The 21,908-nt window shown below is 31.6% G+C and overlaps 1 protein-coding gene across 1 annotated transcript; it reads left to right on the forward strand.

The window, feature by feature from the left end:
- Positions 1-13,256: 13,256 nt before the first annotated feature.
- Positions 13,257-20,885, forward strand: LOC139488568 (uncharacterized). The gene is made up of 6 exons (XM_071274293.1): positions 13,257-13,344; positions 15,772-16,005; positions 18,083-18,154; positions 18,689-18,772; positions 19,609-19,690; positions 20,334-20,885. Exons 1-6 carry the CDS (start codon positions 13,278-13,280, stop codon positions 20,845-20,847), a joined length of 1,053 nt encoding a protein of 350 aa, XP_071130394.1. The 5' UTR covers positions 13,257-13,277; the 3' UTR covers positions 20,848-20,885.
- The last annotated feature ends 1,023 nt before the right edge of the window (positions 20,886-21,908 follow it).

Raw genomic sequence — 21,908 nt, forward strand, 5'->3', positions numbered from 1 at the left:
TAATGTTTATGTCATGACTTTTTTGATGTTATACTCTTATTGGGCCCTTTAATTTTAAAATAAAATATTGTATTGTATACTCTGAAAACATTTCGAATTTAAAGCAAAATTTTATGTTTCCAAAACTGTAACTCACATACGACCTCTTATACCCTCAGTCAAGATAAAACTATAGTCCCATGAAACACGTGACTCAATCAATCTATACAAATTTCTAGTTATTAATCTGGTTTTATTTCATATCGGTTGAGAATAAGATTCTCTTATTGGATAAAAAGGGGTCACATGGCATTCATTATTCTTCAGTAATAAATTCCATCGGTCATTAACAGAAAAAACGGACCAGAAAACCGGTCGTTAACGAACTTTTACATGATAATGACCGGTTGGGCGTGGTTTCCGTCTGATAATGACCGTTGGGGCGTGGTTTCCGTCTGATAATGACCGCTGGGGCGTGGCTTCTCTGTTTAGAGAGATTTACCTTTTATGAAACATGTTCCTGATTTTAATATTATATTTAAGTTGTTGAATTGTTTATTATATGTTTTCGTTAAATGTAAAATTAAAGATAACTTGATTAAGTATTTATATACTGAAAAATTGCACTAAAATGAATGGCAGTATTACTACGACTGGTCTTCACTCTTTGTCATAGAAATCGTACAACTACCCGAGTTCGCTTTAGGCATTTTGAATTTACGATAATTTTCCAAAACATGGTTTCTCAATGAAATAAACATAATAGTTCTTGCAAAAACTGGTCATTATCGTGATACATGGACTGCCCGTAGGACAGTGGTATTGACTGCGACAGCGATAATGACCTCGCCTTTGGCTCAGTCATTATCACTATCTTAGTCAATACCACTGTCCTGTGGGCAGTCCATATATCACGATAATGACAAGTTTTTCAAGAACTATTATATAAATATTACCTATGACAGGCGACATAGAAATTACTCAGCCGGTGACCCCGGCTAAAAGCATGCACTAATAAAAGGGAAAACATATATATATCGAAATTGTTAACGGATTTATAACATGAGGTCTGGTTTTAACTTCTTCAATACAATCATTAACCAAAAGATCAGCAATAGCTCGTGATACAATTTTTCCATTATCAATAGCAGATTTATTGTTTTTACTAAAAAGAATAGCATATCCGTCTAAAATAATGTCTAACACTGTGACATATGAATTTGCTTCTATCATTTTTCAATAATCGAAATATTTTTTCCGTCTACCTTTAACAGATTGTACACTAATAGATTGCTCATATTCATATGAATCCAGTTGTAAAGTATTTAACTGCTCTTTTAAATGACGTTTATCACTGGCAACAAAATCAAAATAATACTTATCATTAACATCTCCCTCCGCAACTTGTTGGGTTGTTAAACTTTGAACAGTTTAGTCTCCAGTGACCCATCGTCTGGCAACAAAAGCAGATGTCTGTGGATTTCGGTCCAGTGTTGTTCTCCTAGTAGACACGAAAACTACGATCAGTAGCACTAGTAACAGTTGTGTTGGTACTTTCTACGGGTATTAGGAATAGTCTCTTTATTTTTAGAATTTTCCATACTAAGTTGAATGTATTAAATTGTAAGAATTCGAAAAAGCATCTAGAGCACTTGACTGCAATGACTCGAATGACTTTAACTACTATCAAACCACCCGTGCATGAAATTCTTCCCGCATACTTTATATACCCAATCCAACAGACCTTTCTATAAATAGCATAAACACATGTTCCTTATCAAACAAAACAAACTAGCATCGATATATGTACAACTTTGATAAATATAAATATAAAGTGTCCGTGTAACAACTAAAAAGAGTCCGTGTATCATATAAAAAGAATCCGTGTAACACCCATTAATGTACAGTACTGTTTGTTCTATATCTCTGCGTGGGCAACGTCGTACAAATTATGGATATCAATAGGCCAATCGAAAAGAAAAACTAAAATACTCCACTTATCATAAAAAGCTTCACAAATTCCAAGAAATGGTTTGACACGAAATCAATATATGTATCTGCTTTTAAACTATTCTATAATATATACATATAAATATATAACGTTAATTAAAACTGCGAAAAAAAAACTGAATCCATTTGTCGGTAAAAAAACGGACAAACGAAATTGTAAAAAATATATATATTATCTTTAAAATGTATTAGTATATTTATTCTAGTTTATTAATCAAATGTTGATCACCAGCAGTATGTGTGCCTTACTAGTTTAATGTCGTGGACTGTGATGTATGCTGTCACCTTCGAGACTTATTTGCAAACGGTTCGTTAAAATAGAGGGTCAGGATGGGGTCGATGAATAGAGAATAATGGATTAAAAGTGCCGAATAAAGAAAAAAAATAATGACTACAGAAAAATTAAGAAAAAAATAAGAAATAGAGAATGGCGATGTGCTTATATATAGAAAACACAGAAAAAGACAGAAAAATTATAGTATTAAGGACCCCGTACAGGTCCTCATAAAATTGACACACCTAGCAGTTTCTGCGTATATACACATAGTGGTCAGCTTACATCTTCAATGTTCAATTAGGTGTGAAATTTTAATCTGGTAATTGAGATTAAATATAAAAGATGAATATTGTGATTATTTCATTCGAGTGTCGCATATTGCTCTTATAGTTAAAACAAAAATCAATAACCAGCCTTCATAGAATTACGAGACACTAAATTGACAATAAAATTAATTAAAATATATATAATTATGAATAAGTTACAACAAGGACACATCTTTATCAATGAAATCCAGGATTTGTCGGCACGGGACGTTTGCGCTTTTTCATAGGACATTTGCGCTTTTTTTTGTGGACACTTGCGCTTCAAAACATAGGACATTTGCGCTTTTTAAAAATGGACATTTGCGCTTTTTACATAGGACATTTGCGCTTTTTTTTATATATATATCTATAACTTCCCAGCCTCCTCTTTTATCCGGGCTTGGGACCGGTAGGTTTGACCTGGCAGAGTTAAAGTCATTCTTTATGGTTAAAAGTTTAAAATTCATAGCACCTTCATATGTCATAGCACATTGTTGATATATGTTTAAAGTGTATGTACAGAAATAAAATCAAGTACTGTCATCACAATTACAGGTCAGTTTTAGCTTGATATTTGAAGCCCAATGAGTGAACAAATTTTGCTCTTGTTAACTGTCCTGATTGGTACTTAGCCCAAATTTCAAATAAATGATCGAGTTTCTCCTTTTCAACGGTACATCTCCTTGAAAGGTCTCCAATTTTTAGGGTTTGGTCGAAGCGATATAAAAATCCATCAAGACATATTCATTTTTTTTCTTTAGTAGTAACTATAACTTTAAAATCCATGTTCACTGTGTAAATGTGAACTAACTAATGACAAATATAAGTTAAATTTATTTACGTAATGATTTACTTCTCATTAAGATTACAGGTAGTCGACTATAGGTAAAAAGCGCAAATGTCTGGTGAATTTAATACAGGTGAATCAAAATTAAAAGCGCAAATGTCCATAGTATTTGAAGCGCAAATGTCCTATCGTTTTACAGGTAAAAAAGCGCAAACGTCCTGTGCCCTGATTTGTATAGTATGTAAAATAATATCCACATTTTATATAAGTAAAAAAATGAACCAATAAAATCTTTATCAAAATGCTAATAATGGCTTGCTAATATTGAGATGATAGATATTATAATTAAAATTGTCAAGTGAAATGATCTTTTTAAAAGAAAATAAAGGTATATAAACTTGTCATATTATTTGAAGCACATCACAGTAACCTTTAAATAAGATACAAATATGCACATAGAAAGACAAAAAAAAGTACTGAAGATATATTGGTTGTAAATCATAATTTCATAAAAACTTTTTTCTTCTAAGAAAAAAACTATTTAATGGACGAGCTAAAAACTTTTGTATGTATTTACAGTTCATATGAGCAATAACACCAAATCGTGCATTATACAAATAGCAATTTTTATTGATATTGTTTAAGGTTTTTTACATTTTTCTTCGGAAATATTAATATTTATGTGATTTAAAGGGAATTTTATGTCCTTTCTGCTCTTATCAAACTTCTTTGGTGTCCTTAGTGCTCCTTTGTGCACAAAGGAGGTCCTTTGCGGTGTTTTTAGAGACCCCATCTTTTCTATGTGTTCATTCTGTAATAGTCAATATGTTCACGTGATTTTTTAAAAAGTTCATATCGGAAGTCTGTATATAAAGGACAGATTATTAAAAAACGTATTTCGTTTTCCACACAGTTCGTACTACAAAATTTACCAAGTCTATCACTAAATGGTATCTGCGGTATGGAATATCGTTCCGTCTTAACGGCTAGCGAAAATAACGATTTCGCAGATAAAAATATGAAAATGTTAAAGTCATAAGAAACCTCAAATTAAAAAAAAATATGTACATGTTTTTTTATAACTAAATGGATAGTTTTCATTATACAACTTATGTACATATACTTTTTTCTGAGGAAAATTCTTTAATTTGTCCACATTTAGAAGAAGTTTACTTATTTTTAATTGCTTGCTTCCAGGAAGCAATTCGCCGACATATTTTCCGTATGCATAGTGACCCGAGCGTAACCTCCTCGTAAAAATCCGGTGGTCGCAATACGCATGGATCTGTCATTGAAATAAACAAATATCTGATTATACATGTTAAACACGTGCTCAATACTCATGCTTTTTGTGATTTGTTTACTATAAGGTGACAATCGGTAAAATTCGGCTTTAAAACACGGCATTTAATGAGCAGCCATATTTGTTAAATCATAACAAACAGAGAAAAAAAAATTGACGATTATATGATATATTTGCGAAAATAATGATAAAATCGTGCACAGAGGACTAAGTTAATGATATATACAGGCATTAGTTCAAGAATTGGATAAACATTATTTTTCACCACTCACTCGTTTCATATGACTTTAATTAAATAAAAATATTTAAACCTTTTTCACAAACTTTTTCCCAACGTGTACGCTTGGATGACATTTTTGTGACTTTCATCCTACTAATAAAAACAAGTGCGACATTTCCCTCAGCAAACATGTGGATCATGGGATCCGTAGAAATACCGCAAAAGGACCTCCTTAGTGCACTAAAAACAAAAATGTGCACTAAGGACCTGAAGGAATGACACAACTATCGTAAAGGATATGGCATATATAAATAGACTTTGTAAAAATTCGTAATTTCAAATTTTATAATTATGTCTTTTTAAATTAGACAGTTATCTAATATTTTCTCGACACGTGCCTCAATCAGTTGATTGGGCATCCCGTTGATTGTCACCTTTAGTGTAATCGGTAGAAATTCATGTTCGCTCAACCCTGACCCGTTTATAATCCGCTTGTATATACCAATTTTAACATGTATATGGTATTTCAAATTGTTCTTTTATTTTTTTCGTTTTTTTGTTTCTGCCGTGTTTATTCTGTCTGGTATAATTTTTACATCTAAGGTAATAGCGTCTGTTCAACTCTTTTCAGTTTGGGAAATTTTTATCCTTTTAATTTTAAAAATACAAATAATTGTAAACACTTCACGGAAAGGTGAGGATTGATATTTGGTTGCTGAACGTCCAGTAGCCAATACTTCATTCATTTTTCTGATGTCAGGAACCATGCCTTACCGCAAGGTTTTTAAAAGGATAGAACACAGGCAAATGCAAAAAGATTCTATTGACTATCTTTGCTGCCTAGGTCTCTATATAATGATTTATGTTTTATGGGATACTAAACTCCTGTTCTACAACAACAAATATATTCAGTTTAAGTGAGGTTTTAGTCTGATCTAAGTTCTGATGTGTTTACTGAAATTGTTTCACTCTATTGATAAGAGGCAGTACCAAAAAAAAAATACATATAGGGTTAAACACTTTCCTCGACATGTTTAGGAGAGGAACATATTTAGGGTTCGAACTTGTTTACAAATGCATTACAAGTATACATATGTGTAGCTTTGTGTTTAGGCCCTAAACACATTTTTAAACTGTAAATATGACCTATTTATTTCTTACATCTACTTCAATTTTAACGTTTGTGGATAGGTGTTTCATTGACAGCCATGCTACATCTCCTTTTGTTTATTTTTGTTGTATATATTTTTTTTCATTTTCCTTGTCTTTTAAAAAATATTTATTCCATTATAAATTTTATTTGATGCCGAAAATAAGAATACAGAGTTATTTGTTAAATGCTATAACTAAGCGAAGTAAAACAACCATTAATAATTGTGTATAAGAGCATTATAGATATTTATAAAATATTTAAAATACAAGCAGACATACCATTTGTGACACCAATTTCATTTATTTCCTAATCTTAAAGTCTTATATTTCCACAGTTGTCCAGTTCTTTAGCGTCTCTTAATAATGGCAGAACGGGCTTTAGAGTCATATGATTAAGTTAACTAAATTATTTAGTTCTCCCACATTGTGAATTGTATTTCTTACATCACTGCTTATTACATTATACAATAAAATGGTATTCATCTTCAATTGTTGAATAAAGATGAATTGTTAAAAAAAAGCATTGACATCAGTTATAAAGTTATTGTTCATAGAAGACAGTTATGATTTATATTCTCTTTTAAAAACGTAATATAGTATTTACCGCTTGGAGTTTTTTCTATATTACATTTCTAATCGGATTTCGAAGAACCCCACGGACGCCACATACTCTCGTGTGTCTCTCAAGGTATAATGATAGTCTGTAAACTCTTGTGTTGTAAATAAGGAAATGAAATCGCGAAAGCTTTTTTTCTCAATTTGTATCTCAAAATTGGCTTCTTTAAATAAACAAAGAAGCTTACATAGCAATTGCCTTAGAAACAAAATAAAACAAAGGCAAAGTAAACACAAATTTCATTTATTTTTATTTTTCTTGAATAAACTTGAAATTATGCCACGCTAAACCGTTAGGTTTATTCAAGGATTTGTATAGTAAGTACTATACAAATCCTTGGTTTATTCAACAACAACCATTAGTTAATCAATAAGTAACGATCAAAAGACAAATGTTTATTGGATAAGGTTGATCGAACATGATGATTGAGATTTTGCAATAAGCCGTTGGTCACGTGCCGAGTGGCACGCGTTGATTAAAAAGTCATTTAACTTTACAATTACAATATTTATCTATACCAAACTTTATAGATATGAGGTATTAACTCAAAGCCTCTTATATCCATGTTCTGTGTAATCTTAAAACATCGTTTTAGTGCAAAAAACATTCTTCTTAGTACACTAAGAAATCCTTTGCAGTATTTCTACACACTGGTAAATCATGTGGCCTATTCCCCCCATCCCGTTTATTAAAGTAAAAATGTGTTACATGGTTGAGCAATATCGGGTAGTTATAATTTATGAATGCTATAGAATTCGTACAGATTAAAGACAAGGACTTATATACGTCCCTGTTAAAGATAAAGAATGAGAATATGCACCTTAAGTACTGTAGTTTTACTTAGTCATGGATTGTGGTTCCATTTTGCAGGCTTTACCTGAATCGTTTATTCATTCTATAGTTCATGAGTGGAATAAACCTGATACAAACCATTTCAGTGTCAACTCTAGATCTAAATTTGAGAAAGAATTGAAAACAAAAAACAATATCTTTTAGTAGGAAATTAAATATTAATTTATCTTAACGCAATTGCGATGCTTCGCTTTATTTTAAAACTATGAAATTTTTCCAGCTTATATTACAAATGACCTTTCTTGCCAATGTGTGTCAGATATTGTGTATCGGTACGTCTAAAAAAACAACACTGGACTTCCGGTACGAATGGGACATAAAAAGTATACACAAGACAAGTTATAAATATGCATTCTACAGAAATTTAAATTTTTGATCTTATATTTTTTGTTTTGATAAAATCAATTCAATATTTGAGAAGCTATTTACAAAAACGTTAAATAAACTTTTCTTTTTGTTTCAACTTTATAATAAAACTAGTCCTCAATGTCACCTAATTTTACATAAAGTATATATAATAAATAAAATGTTCTCTCTATTAAATATTTTGCCATCTACCAATTTCAATAGACATTTTTTTTTATTGTGTTCCAAGTTCTAAATCTACAAAAGAATAACTATTTTTGTAACATTGAATACAAAAGAAAGCTTCGCAAGTTAGACTGTTTTTGGCATAATTGTTTTTATTCCACATTTTGTTTTAAAAATATATTTAGCCATTAAAACTCATCCTTGTCCCGTATGACATTTCCTGAACGAGTGAAAATCTGAAATAATTATTTTATTAAGCTTATCTTTATTGCGATAGCCTATTATTGAAAAAAGGGTCTAATTTAAAATTTCATGAAGTAAGATTCATACCACCAGAGACATTTAATATACTAGTAAACAATAGAAACGACACAAGGCAATATATTAATCATATAAAATAAAATTAGATACAACAACTTTGCTCATTGTGGAAAGCCGTAAGATGACCTATAGTTGTTAATGTCTATGTCATTCGTCTCTTTGGCAATCATGCCACATCTTCTTTTTTTTATATAATTTGCGTTCATCAGCTTCATGTGCACTTTGGTGGAAAGCAATAGTTTGAAGTTGTCTCATTCACAATCGAACCACATCTACTTCTTTTTATTCTGTCCAAAACCGGGAATTATAGCTGCAATAGGCATTGTTTATAAAACATCAGCATAAAGCATCGTAGTGGCCACTTTAGCCTGTTAACTAATTTTCACTTTGGTAGGAATGAGGGGGGGGGGGGGCTTTACTTTTTCAGCAAGGTTAAGTTGAGCGGATTAAGTAAAGAGTGGACAATATTTCTGTACTCAAGTCTAACCAATGGGTTCGAAAAAAGGGTATAAGAGTAAATATTAATGAGACAACAACCCAACAACACAGACAATCAAGACATTAAAAGTTAACAGTCATATGTTTTTTTTTATTATAGAGAGATCCCTATACAGATTCAGATTCAATATTTTATTAGAGTCTCACCACTTGCAATACATATAATACAATCATCATAATGTATACATTGAATAAAACAGTAATTTTATAAATTAAAATACAAGTGCCATTCTATAAAGAATTATGAGAGACTATAGAAAGCAATATAAATTATTAACTATATATTTATCATGTCTATAAAACATTTCCATTATGTAAAACTATGAAACTACATTTATCATGTCTATAAAATATTTCAGGTCTGTAAAAACATATTTATCAATTAAGCATATAAAAAACTATTTCTTCTACTTAAAATATTAAAGCAGGTCTTGGCAACCATATCAAAACAATCTGTACTTTTAAAAGGGTATATAAACTTCTCATACACCTTATCAAGCCCAAAAAAAAAGTTCTATGTTTAAATAAAGTAAGGAGCTAATTTCATATTACCTGCCATTAAAAATATCACAAAAGGCACATATATATTTTGTGTGGATAACAAGTTTAACCATACCATTTTTATAATATCAATTCGTGGAAATCAAACTAAGTACATGCAATAAAAATCAGAACAAGGAAAATACTTCTCTATTTATTAACTATAACTACTAGAGTAGATAATGATCGTTGAATATGCCTTATGTCAAGACCTGTCCAGAGACAAATTCAAGTTCCAAATGTTATATGAATATGAACCGTGTTCTAGACTGATAGTGTCGAGAAAGATTTTTAGCGTGCTAGTTCACAAGGTAACACTCCGTATTAAGACATCATTTAGCAACTCGAGCACATACCAGTCGAGTTTTTTTTACAGATATATCATGTAATGGAGGGAAGTCTAACTAAATTATTAATGCCACTTGCTTAGCGGAGGAACAGCAATTCCGAGTAAATTTTTACGTATTTGGTTTGACCCGGCCGGGATTTGAACCCACGATTTCCCGCACCAAGTGCAAAAACATAACCAAGAGAAATCTGAAGCTGTCAGAAAAATATAGTATCATACCAGATAAAACTACATTGTAAAATGCAATAAGTAATCCAATCTCAAAGAATTTTCCCTTTTATTTTAGGCAGCAAAATGCATTTAACCAATTGATATTATTGAAAACTGTACTTGAAAAACGATGGTCGTTTTAAGCGTAGATTTCATGCACGAACGCTTTCTGTACATTTGGTACTCTTGCAGCAATTAATTGAAGGATCCATGTGTGACCAGCTGTTGCAAGGCTAAACTCACGAAGTTCTTTTTTTTTTTTATCTAATATATCCTCATTTTGCAAATTACCATTCCAAGTTCCATGTCCATTCTCCCAGTCGACCTTTTATATTTGCTATGAAAAGCCTACCTATTGTATTTAAGAAATAATTCATGGGGGCTTGAATTTATCGTGATTTTACCACGGGTTGGCCCTTTATGACAAATATTTTACCCCTGAGCGATAGCGAGGGGTAAAATATCGGCATAAAGGGACAACCCGTGGTAAAATCTATATATATTCAAGCCCCCATGAATTATTTCGATTCTGATAGGACACATACGGCAATTCTTTTGGATCGAAGCGCTCTAGGTGTAGGCAAATATTTGCCGTTCCCATAAATAAACGCACTAATAAACTAGCGTAAAAGAACGGAGCAAACTGCATTAGTGACATGTTTAAACGATTTAAAATAATGTATTTAGACAGTTTTGGATGAATTTGAATGATAATTTATTTATATGTCTTATATGATGTACAATAAAGGGCTTTTGCCACATTTTAGCATCATTTGTGTATGTTTCCTTGTGATGATTTTCGGATTCACAAGCGTGTATTTTCCCGTAAAATGCTTACATTCTAACGTCATTGTTCTATGACGTCGGGTATCTCATTCATAAAAAAGCATATGACGTGGGAGTACAATCGGAACAGCACTGGCAATATATTCATATTTTACCACGGGTGTGTACTCAAAGCGTTTGAAGGACGTCATGTTAGAATTATAATTAATGTGTTCTCGTTATGAACATACATGAAATATTTGCCACAGGACGCAAAACAAACAATATACAATTATGGCCCGTTGAAGAGGTGAATATCCAAAATTGTCAACACGAGAAGGTTATTTCATTGAGGGCGCAGCCCGAAGTGAAATAACTTTTAAGGGTTGACAATTTTGGATATTCATCGACTCTAAGGGGCCACAATTGTTTTATTATACCGAACTAACATTGGAAAGGCCTGTCGAACACTTCTTTGGACTTTACACAACAGTCAACACAAACACACAAGCTGAAAATACCTTTAACGGCTTTGTGTTCTAGAATTTCTCGAATGTACAACAAAGGTAGTATCTTTTTGTAAAATATTGATGGCCCTGAAAAGGACCGTTTATAAGAGACACGGCTGCTGGCACTCTTTTCATGACCACTGCCTTATTTCCATTTCTCTCGGTGGGCTTCCAGTGTAACGTGAACGCTGCCATTTTGTTTATTTACGTCTGTGACGTCATTTTCATGGGAGGTAACTCAAGTACAAATCAACAAACTGAAAAGGTTATTCACCGGTAATAGGGTTATTCACCGCTGGTGCAAATTTTTAGGGTTATTTGTCCTTCCTTGCAATTGAATGAAAAACAACTGAATTATTCCATGTCACGTGATAACGTTTCACCCAATAGAATTGTTTAAAATATATGTAAGGTATAATAACATTTATTAAACACTCATTAATAATAAATATCATGAAAACCATATACGAAGGCAAAATTTGCACAATCCTATAAAGTAATATTTCCATGTATCCGTTTCGATACTTATGGAAACTTTAACGATCCTTGTCAGGTTTGCGTTCAATATCGTAGCAGCTACGTAGTGTGACGTAGATTTATGACTATTGAACGAGTAGCTAGCTTAGCTGCTATTAATATCTACGTAGCAGCTAGGCTAGCCACCCGTTCAATAGTCATAAATCTACATAGCCCTATATAGCCGATAAGATATTGAACGCAACCCAAGGTCGTGTTCAATATCGTAGCGGCTACGTAGCTGGTATAAATATCGATGTAGCAGCTAGGCTAAATACAAAGGTTGAGTTCAATATCGTAGCAGCTACGTAGTGATCAATATATATGTAGCAACTGGGCTGAGTTCAATATCATAACATGCAGGTACGTAGCGGCTACATAGCTGCTATATATATCTATGTATATTGGTATTTTACAAACGTTAACAATCGTTAACGTTTGTAAAATACCAACAAAACTGACGAATCCATTTTAGATCACAATACGTATCAAAATTTAATCCTATGGGAGAAAAAATAATCCTATAGGACAAAGTTAATCCTAAGGGAAAACAAAATATCCGACAGGACAAAATTTATCCTAAGGGAGAGAAAAAAATCCGGTAGGAGAAAAAAATATCCTATGGGAGAAAAAACATATCTCAGGACAAAATAAATCCCTTAGGAGAAAAAATTATCCTAAGGGACATTTGTTTCTGACAAAAAGTCGTTCATGATAATCCTATAGGATAAAAAAAATCCTATCGGATTTAACACTTTTTTTGAAAATCCTACGGGATTTTAAATCCCATAGGATATTAATTTTATCCCATAGGAGATAAATTTTCCTATAGGATAAATAAATCCGATAGGATTTATATATCCCGTAGGATATAAAAAATATCCTATGGGATTATGACTTTATCCTATAGGATTTCTGAAAATCCTGTAGGATTTTTAAAAATCCTATGGGAGAAAAAATATCCTACAGGATTTTGTCACTGTTTTCACTCCAGTTGCCGAACCGGGCGAGCCACACCAAATTTTTTTTTGTATTGAGTTATTTATCCCCAGAGGTACATTATTGCCAAATTTGGTGATTCTACGACAAAAAAAAGTGTGGTTCCAATTTGCACTTATGAGAAGTGCAAATTAATCCAAGAACATGTTCTGAGTATATACTTGACGTTGAATCAGAATCTGCTTACATTAATAAACTTATTTTAATTAATTAGTTAAAAAAAAAATATATATATATATATAGATATATAGTAACCCCCATCACTTAATTCTTTCCATTATGATTTTAACACTAAAAAACGTTTTAATTTAAACCAAGTTCTTTTCAACAACAGACTGACTAGTTAGATGTTTGCTTGATAATGAACTTCAATGTTCGTCTTTTTTCTTTAATATCGTGACCGTTTTCTTCAATAATTCTTAACCAATAAATACTAATAGTTTTAATCCTCTTACGATTCATTCAATATCCGCATCCTCTTCCGATATGCACACAAAACATACTTAATATTAGTGAACTGAAGTACTAAACAATAACAATGAAGATGCTACCAACTATTTGTTTATTTTTTTGTGTCGTAAAAGGATTTGGAATTCATACCGAAGGTAACTCGAATGTTTGTACTAAGGGTAAAAATAATAATAATGTTTTGCTCATTGTTGAAGTCCATTTAACTGATGTATACCAGTGTGTTTTATTTATTTATTGTCAAATTTTGTAACATGTAAAAAAAAAATAGCAACCTTGTCAAAATTTGCAGATACTCGGTTTATTCTTTTTAATTACTTAAGTTAAATACAAAGTCTGGAAAAAAATTAATTCTTTTTTTTGTGTCGTCACGTGTTTATCCAGTTGTTATTACATTGTAGGTCAAAATTGTATATGTATATATAACGAATACAACTTTGCGAAAGATCTCCGATGCAATCATGATACACATCATTTTCTCAAACAGTAACACTACAAAATCAGAAGATTGTTGCTCAGAGCAATAATACTGTTCTTATTTTTATTTTAGTTCATTTATATTTTTTGAATTAAGTGTGACGTCCATTTTCATCGAACTAGTTCACATTTTTTTAGTGGCCAGCTGAAACCCGTCCCACGGCGCGGGGCAACTATAACTTGAGAGAGAGATATATAACCAAAAAAACCGACACTGGTCTAAAGAAGGTTTAAGTTTAATATGCTAACTACACGTTCCTTTAATAATAAAACTCTGAATTGAGAATTTAGGCATCGACATCACACGAACTAGACTAAGTTTACTTTAAAGTTCTGTATTGGTAGAACTTTTAATTAGACAAAGAACTAGTAAGTGTTCTTTGTTCTTTATTGATACAGCTTTAGACAAGAACTAGTAAATGTTCTATGTTCTTTATTGATACAGCTTAAGACAAGAACTAGTAAGTGTTCTTTGTTCTTTATTGATACAGCTTTAGACAAGAACTAGTAACTGTTCTTTGTTCTTTATTGATACAGCTTTAGACAAGAACTAGTAAGTGTTCTATGTTCTTTATTGATACAGCTTTAGACAAGAACTAGTTAGTGTTCTTTGTTCTTTATTGATACAGCTTAAGACAAGAACTATGTTCTTTATTGATACAGCTTTAGACAAGAACTAGTAAGTGTTCTATGTTCTTTATTGATACAGCTTTAGACAAGAACTAGTAACTGTTCTTTGTTCTTTATTGATACAGCTTTAGACAAGAACTAGTAACTGTTCTTTGTTCTTTATTGATACAGCTTTAGACAAGAACTAGTAAGTGTTCTATGTTCTTTATTGATACAGCTTTAGACAAGAACTAGTAACTGTTCTTTGTTCTTTATTGATACAGCTTTAGACAAGAACTAGTAAGTGTTCTTTGTTCTTTATTGATACAGCTTTAGACAAGAACTAGTAAGTGTTCTTTGTTCGTTATTGATACAGCTTTAGACAAGAACTAGTAAGTGTTCTATGTTCTTTATTGATACAGCTTTAGACAAGAACTAGTAAGTGTTCTTTGTTCTTCATTAATACAGCTTTAGACAAGAACTAGTAAGTGTTCTATGTTCTTTATTGATACAGCTTTAGACAAGAACTAGTAAGTGTTCTATGTTCTTTATTGATACAGCTTTAGACAAGAACTAGTAACTGTTCTTTGTTCTTTATTGATACAGCTTTAGACAAGAACTAGTAAGTGTTCTATGTTCTTTATTGATACAGCTTTAGACAAGAACTAGTAAGTGTTATATGTTCTTTATTGATACAGCTTAAGACAAGAACTAGTAAGTGTTCTATGTTCTTTATTGATACAGCTTTAGACAAGAACTAGTAAGTGTTCTATGTTCTTTATTGATACAGCTTAAGACAAGAACTAGTAAGTGTTCTTTGTTCTTTATTGATACAGCTTTAGACAAGAACTAGTAAGTTTATATTACTTATTGATATTACTTATAACTGGGAACAGTATATCTAACATATTATGTTCCTGCTAATAAAAACTAGACGTGTATGTTCTTTATTGATAGAACTTTAAACATGAACTAGTATTTTTTTTTTAAAGTTCTTTAATATAGTAGTTGGTAAAACTTTTAAAGTCAGGAACATGTTGTTTAGTGGTTGACGTCTGTTGATGGGGTAGTTCATTAGTGTTTCTTCTCGGTTTTTTTTTTTATAAATTAGATAAGACCGATGGCTTTCCTGTTTGAATGGTTTTACACTAGTCATTTTGGGGTCCTTTATAGCTTGCTGTTCGCTGTGAGCAAAGGCTCCGTGTTGTAGGCCATACTTTGACCTCATGGTTTACTTTTTACAAATAGTGACTTGGGTGGAGAGTTGTCTCATTGGCACTCATACCACATCTTCTCATCTATTTATTACAAATAACAAGAAAGAAATTTTAGACTTGTTACACATACAAAATCTGAATCGTTTGTCGATCAAGTTTATGAGTTATGAATAGGATAACCAGACAAAACTTCTTTCAGTTTTGAAACATGATCATATTATTAAAAAAATATTCAATAAAAACCGATTTTGTACTTTCCAGAAGATTGTTATTCAATTGGAAAAACTGGTTCAGTAATTTACAATGGACATATCAACCAGACCAGAAGTGGGATTCCGTGTCAGAGATGGGATCAGAAAGTACCTCGCATCAAATATCCAATGGGTTCCGAACATGTAAACTACTGTCGGAATCCACATAATGACAAAGGAAGTCTTTGGTGTTACACAATCAGCACGAAAATAACATGGCAGTACTGTAACGTTCCCAGATGCGGTAAGAACCACTAAGAATAAAACTAAATAAATTAATTTACCATACATATGTATAGCTGTGAAATGTTTGTTTTTGGTATTACAAAAATGTTTAACCCGGCAGCTATATAGTTCAAATATTAAACAAAGTCTTACTCATACTTTTAAGTCTATTTACCAATATCATGGTGCTTAATTTGCTTGAAATCTAATGAAATTTGCCTGGCACTAGTTTCACTTCCCTAAGACCAGAATATTAAGTACGAATCTAGAAAAAAAATCATGCATGCCCAGAATGAATCATGGATGGGAAGTTACAAATAGTTACTTTTAAAATTTTGTTTGATGAAAAGCTATCTATTACTCTTGTTTTAATTCATATAGGATCTACAAATAACATGGAATGTACTGCTAAAAACTGTGTAAAGGGAGTTAGTCACATGATTTATAATGTTTTTATTTGTAATTTTCGAGTCCATTTGCTTCTGTAAACAGACATTATGATAAGAGCCTTGCCAATCCAATTAAAAAAAAACCAATCCAACAGTTCGTCAAATAACGAAACCAAATATTTGTATGGAATCTTTAGTAAGGGTATTGCATAGATGCTTTTATGGAATGCAACTTAATTAGTTTTATAAACATGTATACTAAAAAGCTAAATACACTGTATCGGAGTTTAATCCTGGAACGAAATCGGTATCACTTCAGAAATCATGACCAAATAGTTGTATCATGAACATGTTCAATAATACATTTCATTCAATGGCGGTGTGTTTTTTTGAAGGTGGGTGGGGATGGGGGGGGGGGGGCTGGGGGATGACGCCTTCAAACGAGTTTAAAACCGAAACATTCTGTATGTGCCTGATCAAGCTAGGAGCCTGTAATTTCGTGGTTGTCATTTGTTGCTGTGTTACATGTTTTTCGTTCATTCTTTTAAACATAAATCAGGCAGTTATTTTTTCCTGTTTGAAAATATTTTACATTTGTCATTTCCGGACCTTTTTTCAAGTGCCGTTTACACGGTATGGGGTTTGCTCATTTTTAAAGGCCGTACGTTGACATATAGTTGTTAATTTTTAAGTCATTTGGTTTCTCATTGAGAGTTGTCACATTTAGATATCATATTACATTTTCTTATTTTTATATTTGGTTTTGCGACATTTAGTAAAAGAGAAAATATATCACAACTCTACGGCGATCACCTTGAGGTTACTAAAATATATCGCTTTCATTAAACTTTTTTTTATACCAAGACCTAATTATGTGAAAAAAACAACACCATTTATGCGTGTTTTTTTTAATAAGCTAATTACTTCATCTAACAATAACCCCATAGAATAATATGTATCATATTATATTATGTATCATATTATATTATGTATCATATTATATTATGTATCATAAACTCGGTGTCTGATTATCTTAGATATCATTGTTTTCCGAGAGTTCAGACAACAGTTTTAATATATTAAAGATTATAACAAATCTTCATACGGATGTGTAAATCCTATATTGATCTATCAACCTTATACATTTGTAAGATAATGAATTAACCTGGTACATGTAGCTGATAAATGTATATTGATGTCATTTTTCATTCATGGAGGCCACATAAACTCGTGCATTTCCACTACGGAAATTTTTTGTTCTCAATTTAGAATTTATAGACGGCTGCTGCTAGGAACTGCTGCAGAAATGATTGACGAACTGTGTCCTTAGATTCTGCTTGACTGTTTTTTTTTTTATATTTAAATTTGATAATCGGAGTAATTCATCCCATTAGTACTATATATATATATTGTATTAAAAACAAGTTATCAAGAGAATTAAGATTTATAGTACATATGAGGGTTATGGTCCTTCATTTTTGTATTATTTTTTTTTGCTTATTATTCTGTATTCTTTATATTTCAGAACCCCATTATTTCCTATTCTGTATTTTGTAGGGATTTTTTCTATATTCTGTATGTTATGGTAAATTTTACTGTATTATAATAACCTATAAAGCCCTATTATGTAAACCCCACCCTTACCCTCATTTATAACTTGTAAAAATATCATAATTTCAATATTCTGTGTAACTGATTATTTTGTAGGTTCACATAGAAACCCACGTCCACGTTTCCCGAAGACAATTACCACCGTCCATACCTTACAACTAACTACAGGTAAAATAGATAATTCAATATTGCTATGTAGGTAAATTATTGGTCCTTTTTATTTTTATAAATACACGAAATGTGGTCATTTTGCAGTTTATAGACCGGGCGATCATCTAAAAAAAAAGGTCATATAACTATAGAAAAACTGACCAGGCTAATGCAGTTTTTTTTAAAGATAAGTGAACAGTCAATAAACTGTAGTTTGATCTGAAGTCACAAAATTGCTTCTTATTCGCTTTTTTAATCATATTATGTGATTAAATGATACTGACAAGACTAAAATTGTGTACAATGGTTGACATAAGATTTAAAAATGCTTCTTTTAAAAATTGTTTGAGGTGTAAAAGTGCTGGCCTTTGGCTGTTGTCTGCTCTTTGATCGGATTGTTGTCTCTTTGACATATTCCCAATTCCCATTCTCAATTTTATCTAAAGATAAGCGTACAACATTCAACAATGAAAATAATCCCATACTGTATCGATAGATATGGCATCCGGGTTCACACTTGGTTTGTTAATCGGTCATTTCTTATGTTTTTAGAAATGTCCGGGATTACTAAAGATATGACAGATGTCAACGACATGAATGTGAACGATAGAAATGGTAAACAACCCCCAACTGAAGGTAAATATATATAACTTAAATAAGCTGTAATACATCGATTGTCTGTGAAAAAGAATTTATCAAATGTAAAATCAAGAGAATTACCAGATCATTAACAAGGTAAGAAATATCGAAATGTAAAAACAAGACTTAAATCCAAACTTTTATTACTAAATAACATCTAAAAGAACAAACACAAAGAAAATAGTACAATTACAAAACACACAACAATAAAGTAAATCTAAAGAAAACCACTTTATTTAAAAATAAATTTGTTTTCTTGCTGTACGGAATTTTACAACGGGGTGAACTTATTCATACATCCTGGCTGTTAGGGTGAATAAATTTTGATAATACTTTAGAATTTCATGCTACCTTGATAACACCAAGAACACTTATAAAACTTTGCTCGGTAAAGCCCTGGCATTCCCCCCTAGAAATCGAACCAATGCCCTTTAAGTTACATCTTGCATAGTATTTCGAGTGAGCAAGAATTCCTTGTATAATAAGATGACATAAAAAGTAGTTTCGGAACATTAAAATTTTTCAGTATCTGGTTTTCTGCCCTGATCTTGATTTTCTGCAAACGGCAATTATTGATCTCTTGAAATTGCTCAATCTTTCTTAAACATGCGTATCTTTTCTAATATAAGATGCTTTTCAAATCACATAAAACGCTTTTCAAATCACATAAAACGTCATTGTTATGTTAAACACCTTTATTTGCATCGGAGATAGATACTAGTCAGTACAAAAGAGTTAATCGCAAACGGAAAATCAAAGGACAGTTAACACAGAAGTATATAAAAGAAATATCTTTATATTTATTCATTTTTTCAATTTCTGTTGATTCCAAGGTAAGCAGACGGAAGACTTTGTCATAGGTAGCATTGCAGTTCTTTTGGTGGTCTTCTCTATAGCTGTACTCGTTCACATAAGGTAAGATTCATTTAAATGCGTACGCATCAAAGATTGATTACAAACAACACTTTTAGTAAGAAAGCATTTATAAGGCTAACTTAAGGACCAGCATTTGATAAATGTTTGACGAAACCTTTTCTGAAAAAGTTAAACAAACGAGTCATTTTCGACAAACAATTCGAATTCCGAACTACGCTCACGCGTGCAGTGTTACTACAGATGTACATATTCTAGGGACGATGTTAATCATAACGATACAAAAGTGAATAACCCCAAAGATTTGTTAGAATATATACATTTTAGTTCCTCTCATCTAGCAAAGTATACACATAATATATGTTAACTTCTCCATTCTTTTCAAATCCTGCATTTACAAATGTATCCTGCATTTACAAATATAGAATTAATACCATTCTATTTTACTGAAATGGATTTCGTAAAGTAGTATAGTCATCTGTATTGGGAAAAAAAAGAAAAACAACAAATCTAAATCTAGTGTTTTTCCTTTTTTTAGGCCTTTTAAACTATTACAAAGAAAATAACGTTAATGATCACAAGTCTTATAAGATTATAAGGAACATAATGTACACCATTTTTTTTAAAGAATTATCTGAAACAATGTAAAAGGTTTTAAAAGTCATTCTTTATATATCAATTTCAGGAAAAATACAATTGTGAAAAAGAAAAGATGGCAGGCGAAACTCTCTGAATATGTGATAAATAGAGACATAAATGGACCACCTATGGACAGTCGGCGAGAAACAAACATATCGGCGTCCATTAAAACACAGGAAAACATTGAAATGAATGAGCAGAATGGAGTGCCCATGTATGCTGTAGTTCATAAACGAAATAAAGATTCAAACATCATAAGTGACAAAACTAAAAGATTTGCTATAACTTCCGGAGAATATAACCATACATCATTTATATTAGACAGAGAAGAATCCATTATCAGCAAGAACTATGGGGCTTTACGTTTACACAATGACGTCACAGACGATCTTTATGATGTCGGAAATTGTAAAGGAGTCAGAGAAAGTTCAATGGAAGAAACATACGATCATTTTGTAAACCGAACAGACGCTAACTATGAAAATGTAGAACGTTATTCTCAATGGACAGATGGAGTAGATTGTTCAAACACTTCAACACCATCAAAATCTTCAAAATAAATGAATTGTTGGAAGATATCAGATGACTGCCAATGTTAAAATTGTCACGTTACAATGAGTTCGTTTTCATTTTTTTTTGTAAAAAAATTAGGGAGTGTTTAGTATCCCTTCTTTTAAGCAAATCGGCACGGTATAATTGATATACGAAAATTTGCTCTAGTCAGGGTTTAAAGCTACTCTACAGCTTGTTCATTTGGGTTTAAGATTCAACGTTTGTTATCAACGAACAAACACATCAGTCAATGTATCTTTTACTGTTTTGTCTCGAGTAGATAAGAGGAGCATCGGATCGATTGCCTTAATTGTACAAAATGTCGAAGAACATCTGGAGAAGACACACATAAGTCATGAAGGACACAGAATTCCGAAATGACATGACTTTTGTTCATATTTACACGTATAACAGACAGCAATCGCAAACTCACATTTACATTGAGAATGATATTAGGTGATCCTAAAAAGTTCTATTTAGACTTCAGAATCATAATATTTTTCAGTTTATGTATAACTTATCATTTCATAGAACCATTATCAAACGTAGAACAATCAAGATATTTAACTATGTGGGAACATATTCATTCACCGTTGCTTTATCCTTAATTCATTTCATGTTTGTAATGTTTCTGGATTTTATTTAAATGTTTATCTGTTCAAAAGAGTAGTTAGATATATTGAAACTGTTTATGAAAAAAATGAATATTTCAATGTATGTTTGTTTATTATCACTTTTTAACGGGCTCATTTATTTATTTTATTCAAACGTGATATAAAACAAACATGTAATACATAATTATAATCATTAAAATGAAAATGCTTCTCATCTCCTATTTGTCTACTATCACAAAGTCTACCTCAAATTTAGATTGTAACAAACCAGTTCTGAATTGATACAATAAAATTAACGGTACCAATTTTCTTGCACCAGATGCGCATTTCGACAATAGATGTCTCTTCAGTGATGCTCGTGGCCAAAATATTTGAAATCCAAAGCTTATATAAAAGATGAAGAGCTATAATCCAAAAGGTCCAAAAAGTATAGCCAAATCCATGAAAGGAATCAG

The sequence above is a fragment of the Mytilus edulis genome, chromosome 9, assembly GCF_963676685.1.
Source record: "Mytilus edulis chromosome 9, xbMytEdul2.2, whole genome shotgun sequence".
NCBI lineage: Eukaryota > Metazoa > Mollusca > Bivalvia > Mytilida > Mytilidae > Mytilus > Mytilus edulis.

Excerpts from the sequence above, each read along its gene's own strand:
- LOC139488568 (XM_071274293.1), top strand. The coding sequence starts at position 13,278 with ATGAAGATGCTACCAACTATTTGTTTATTTTTTTGTGTCGTAAAAGGA. Across the intron at positions 16,006-18,082 it reads CTGTAACGTTCCCAGATGCG|GTTCACATAGAAACCCACGT; the intron begins GTAAGAACCACT and ends ATTATTTTGTAG. Across the intron at positions 18,773-19,608 it reads TAAACAACCCCCAACTGAAG|GTAAGCAGACGGAAGACTTT; the intron begins GTAAATATATAT and ends GTTGATTCCAAG.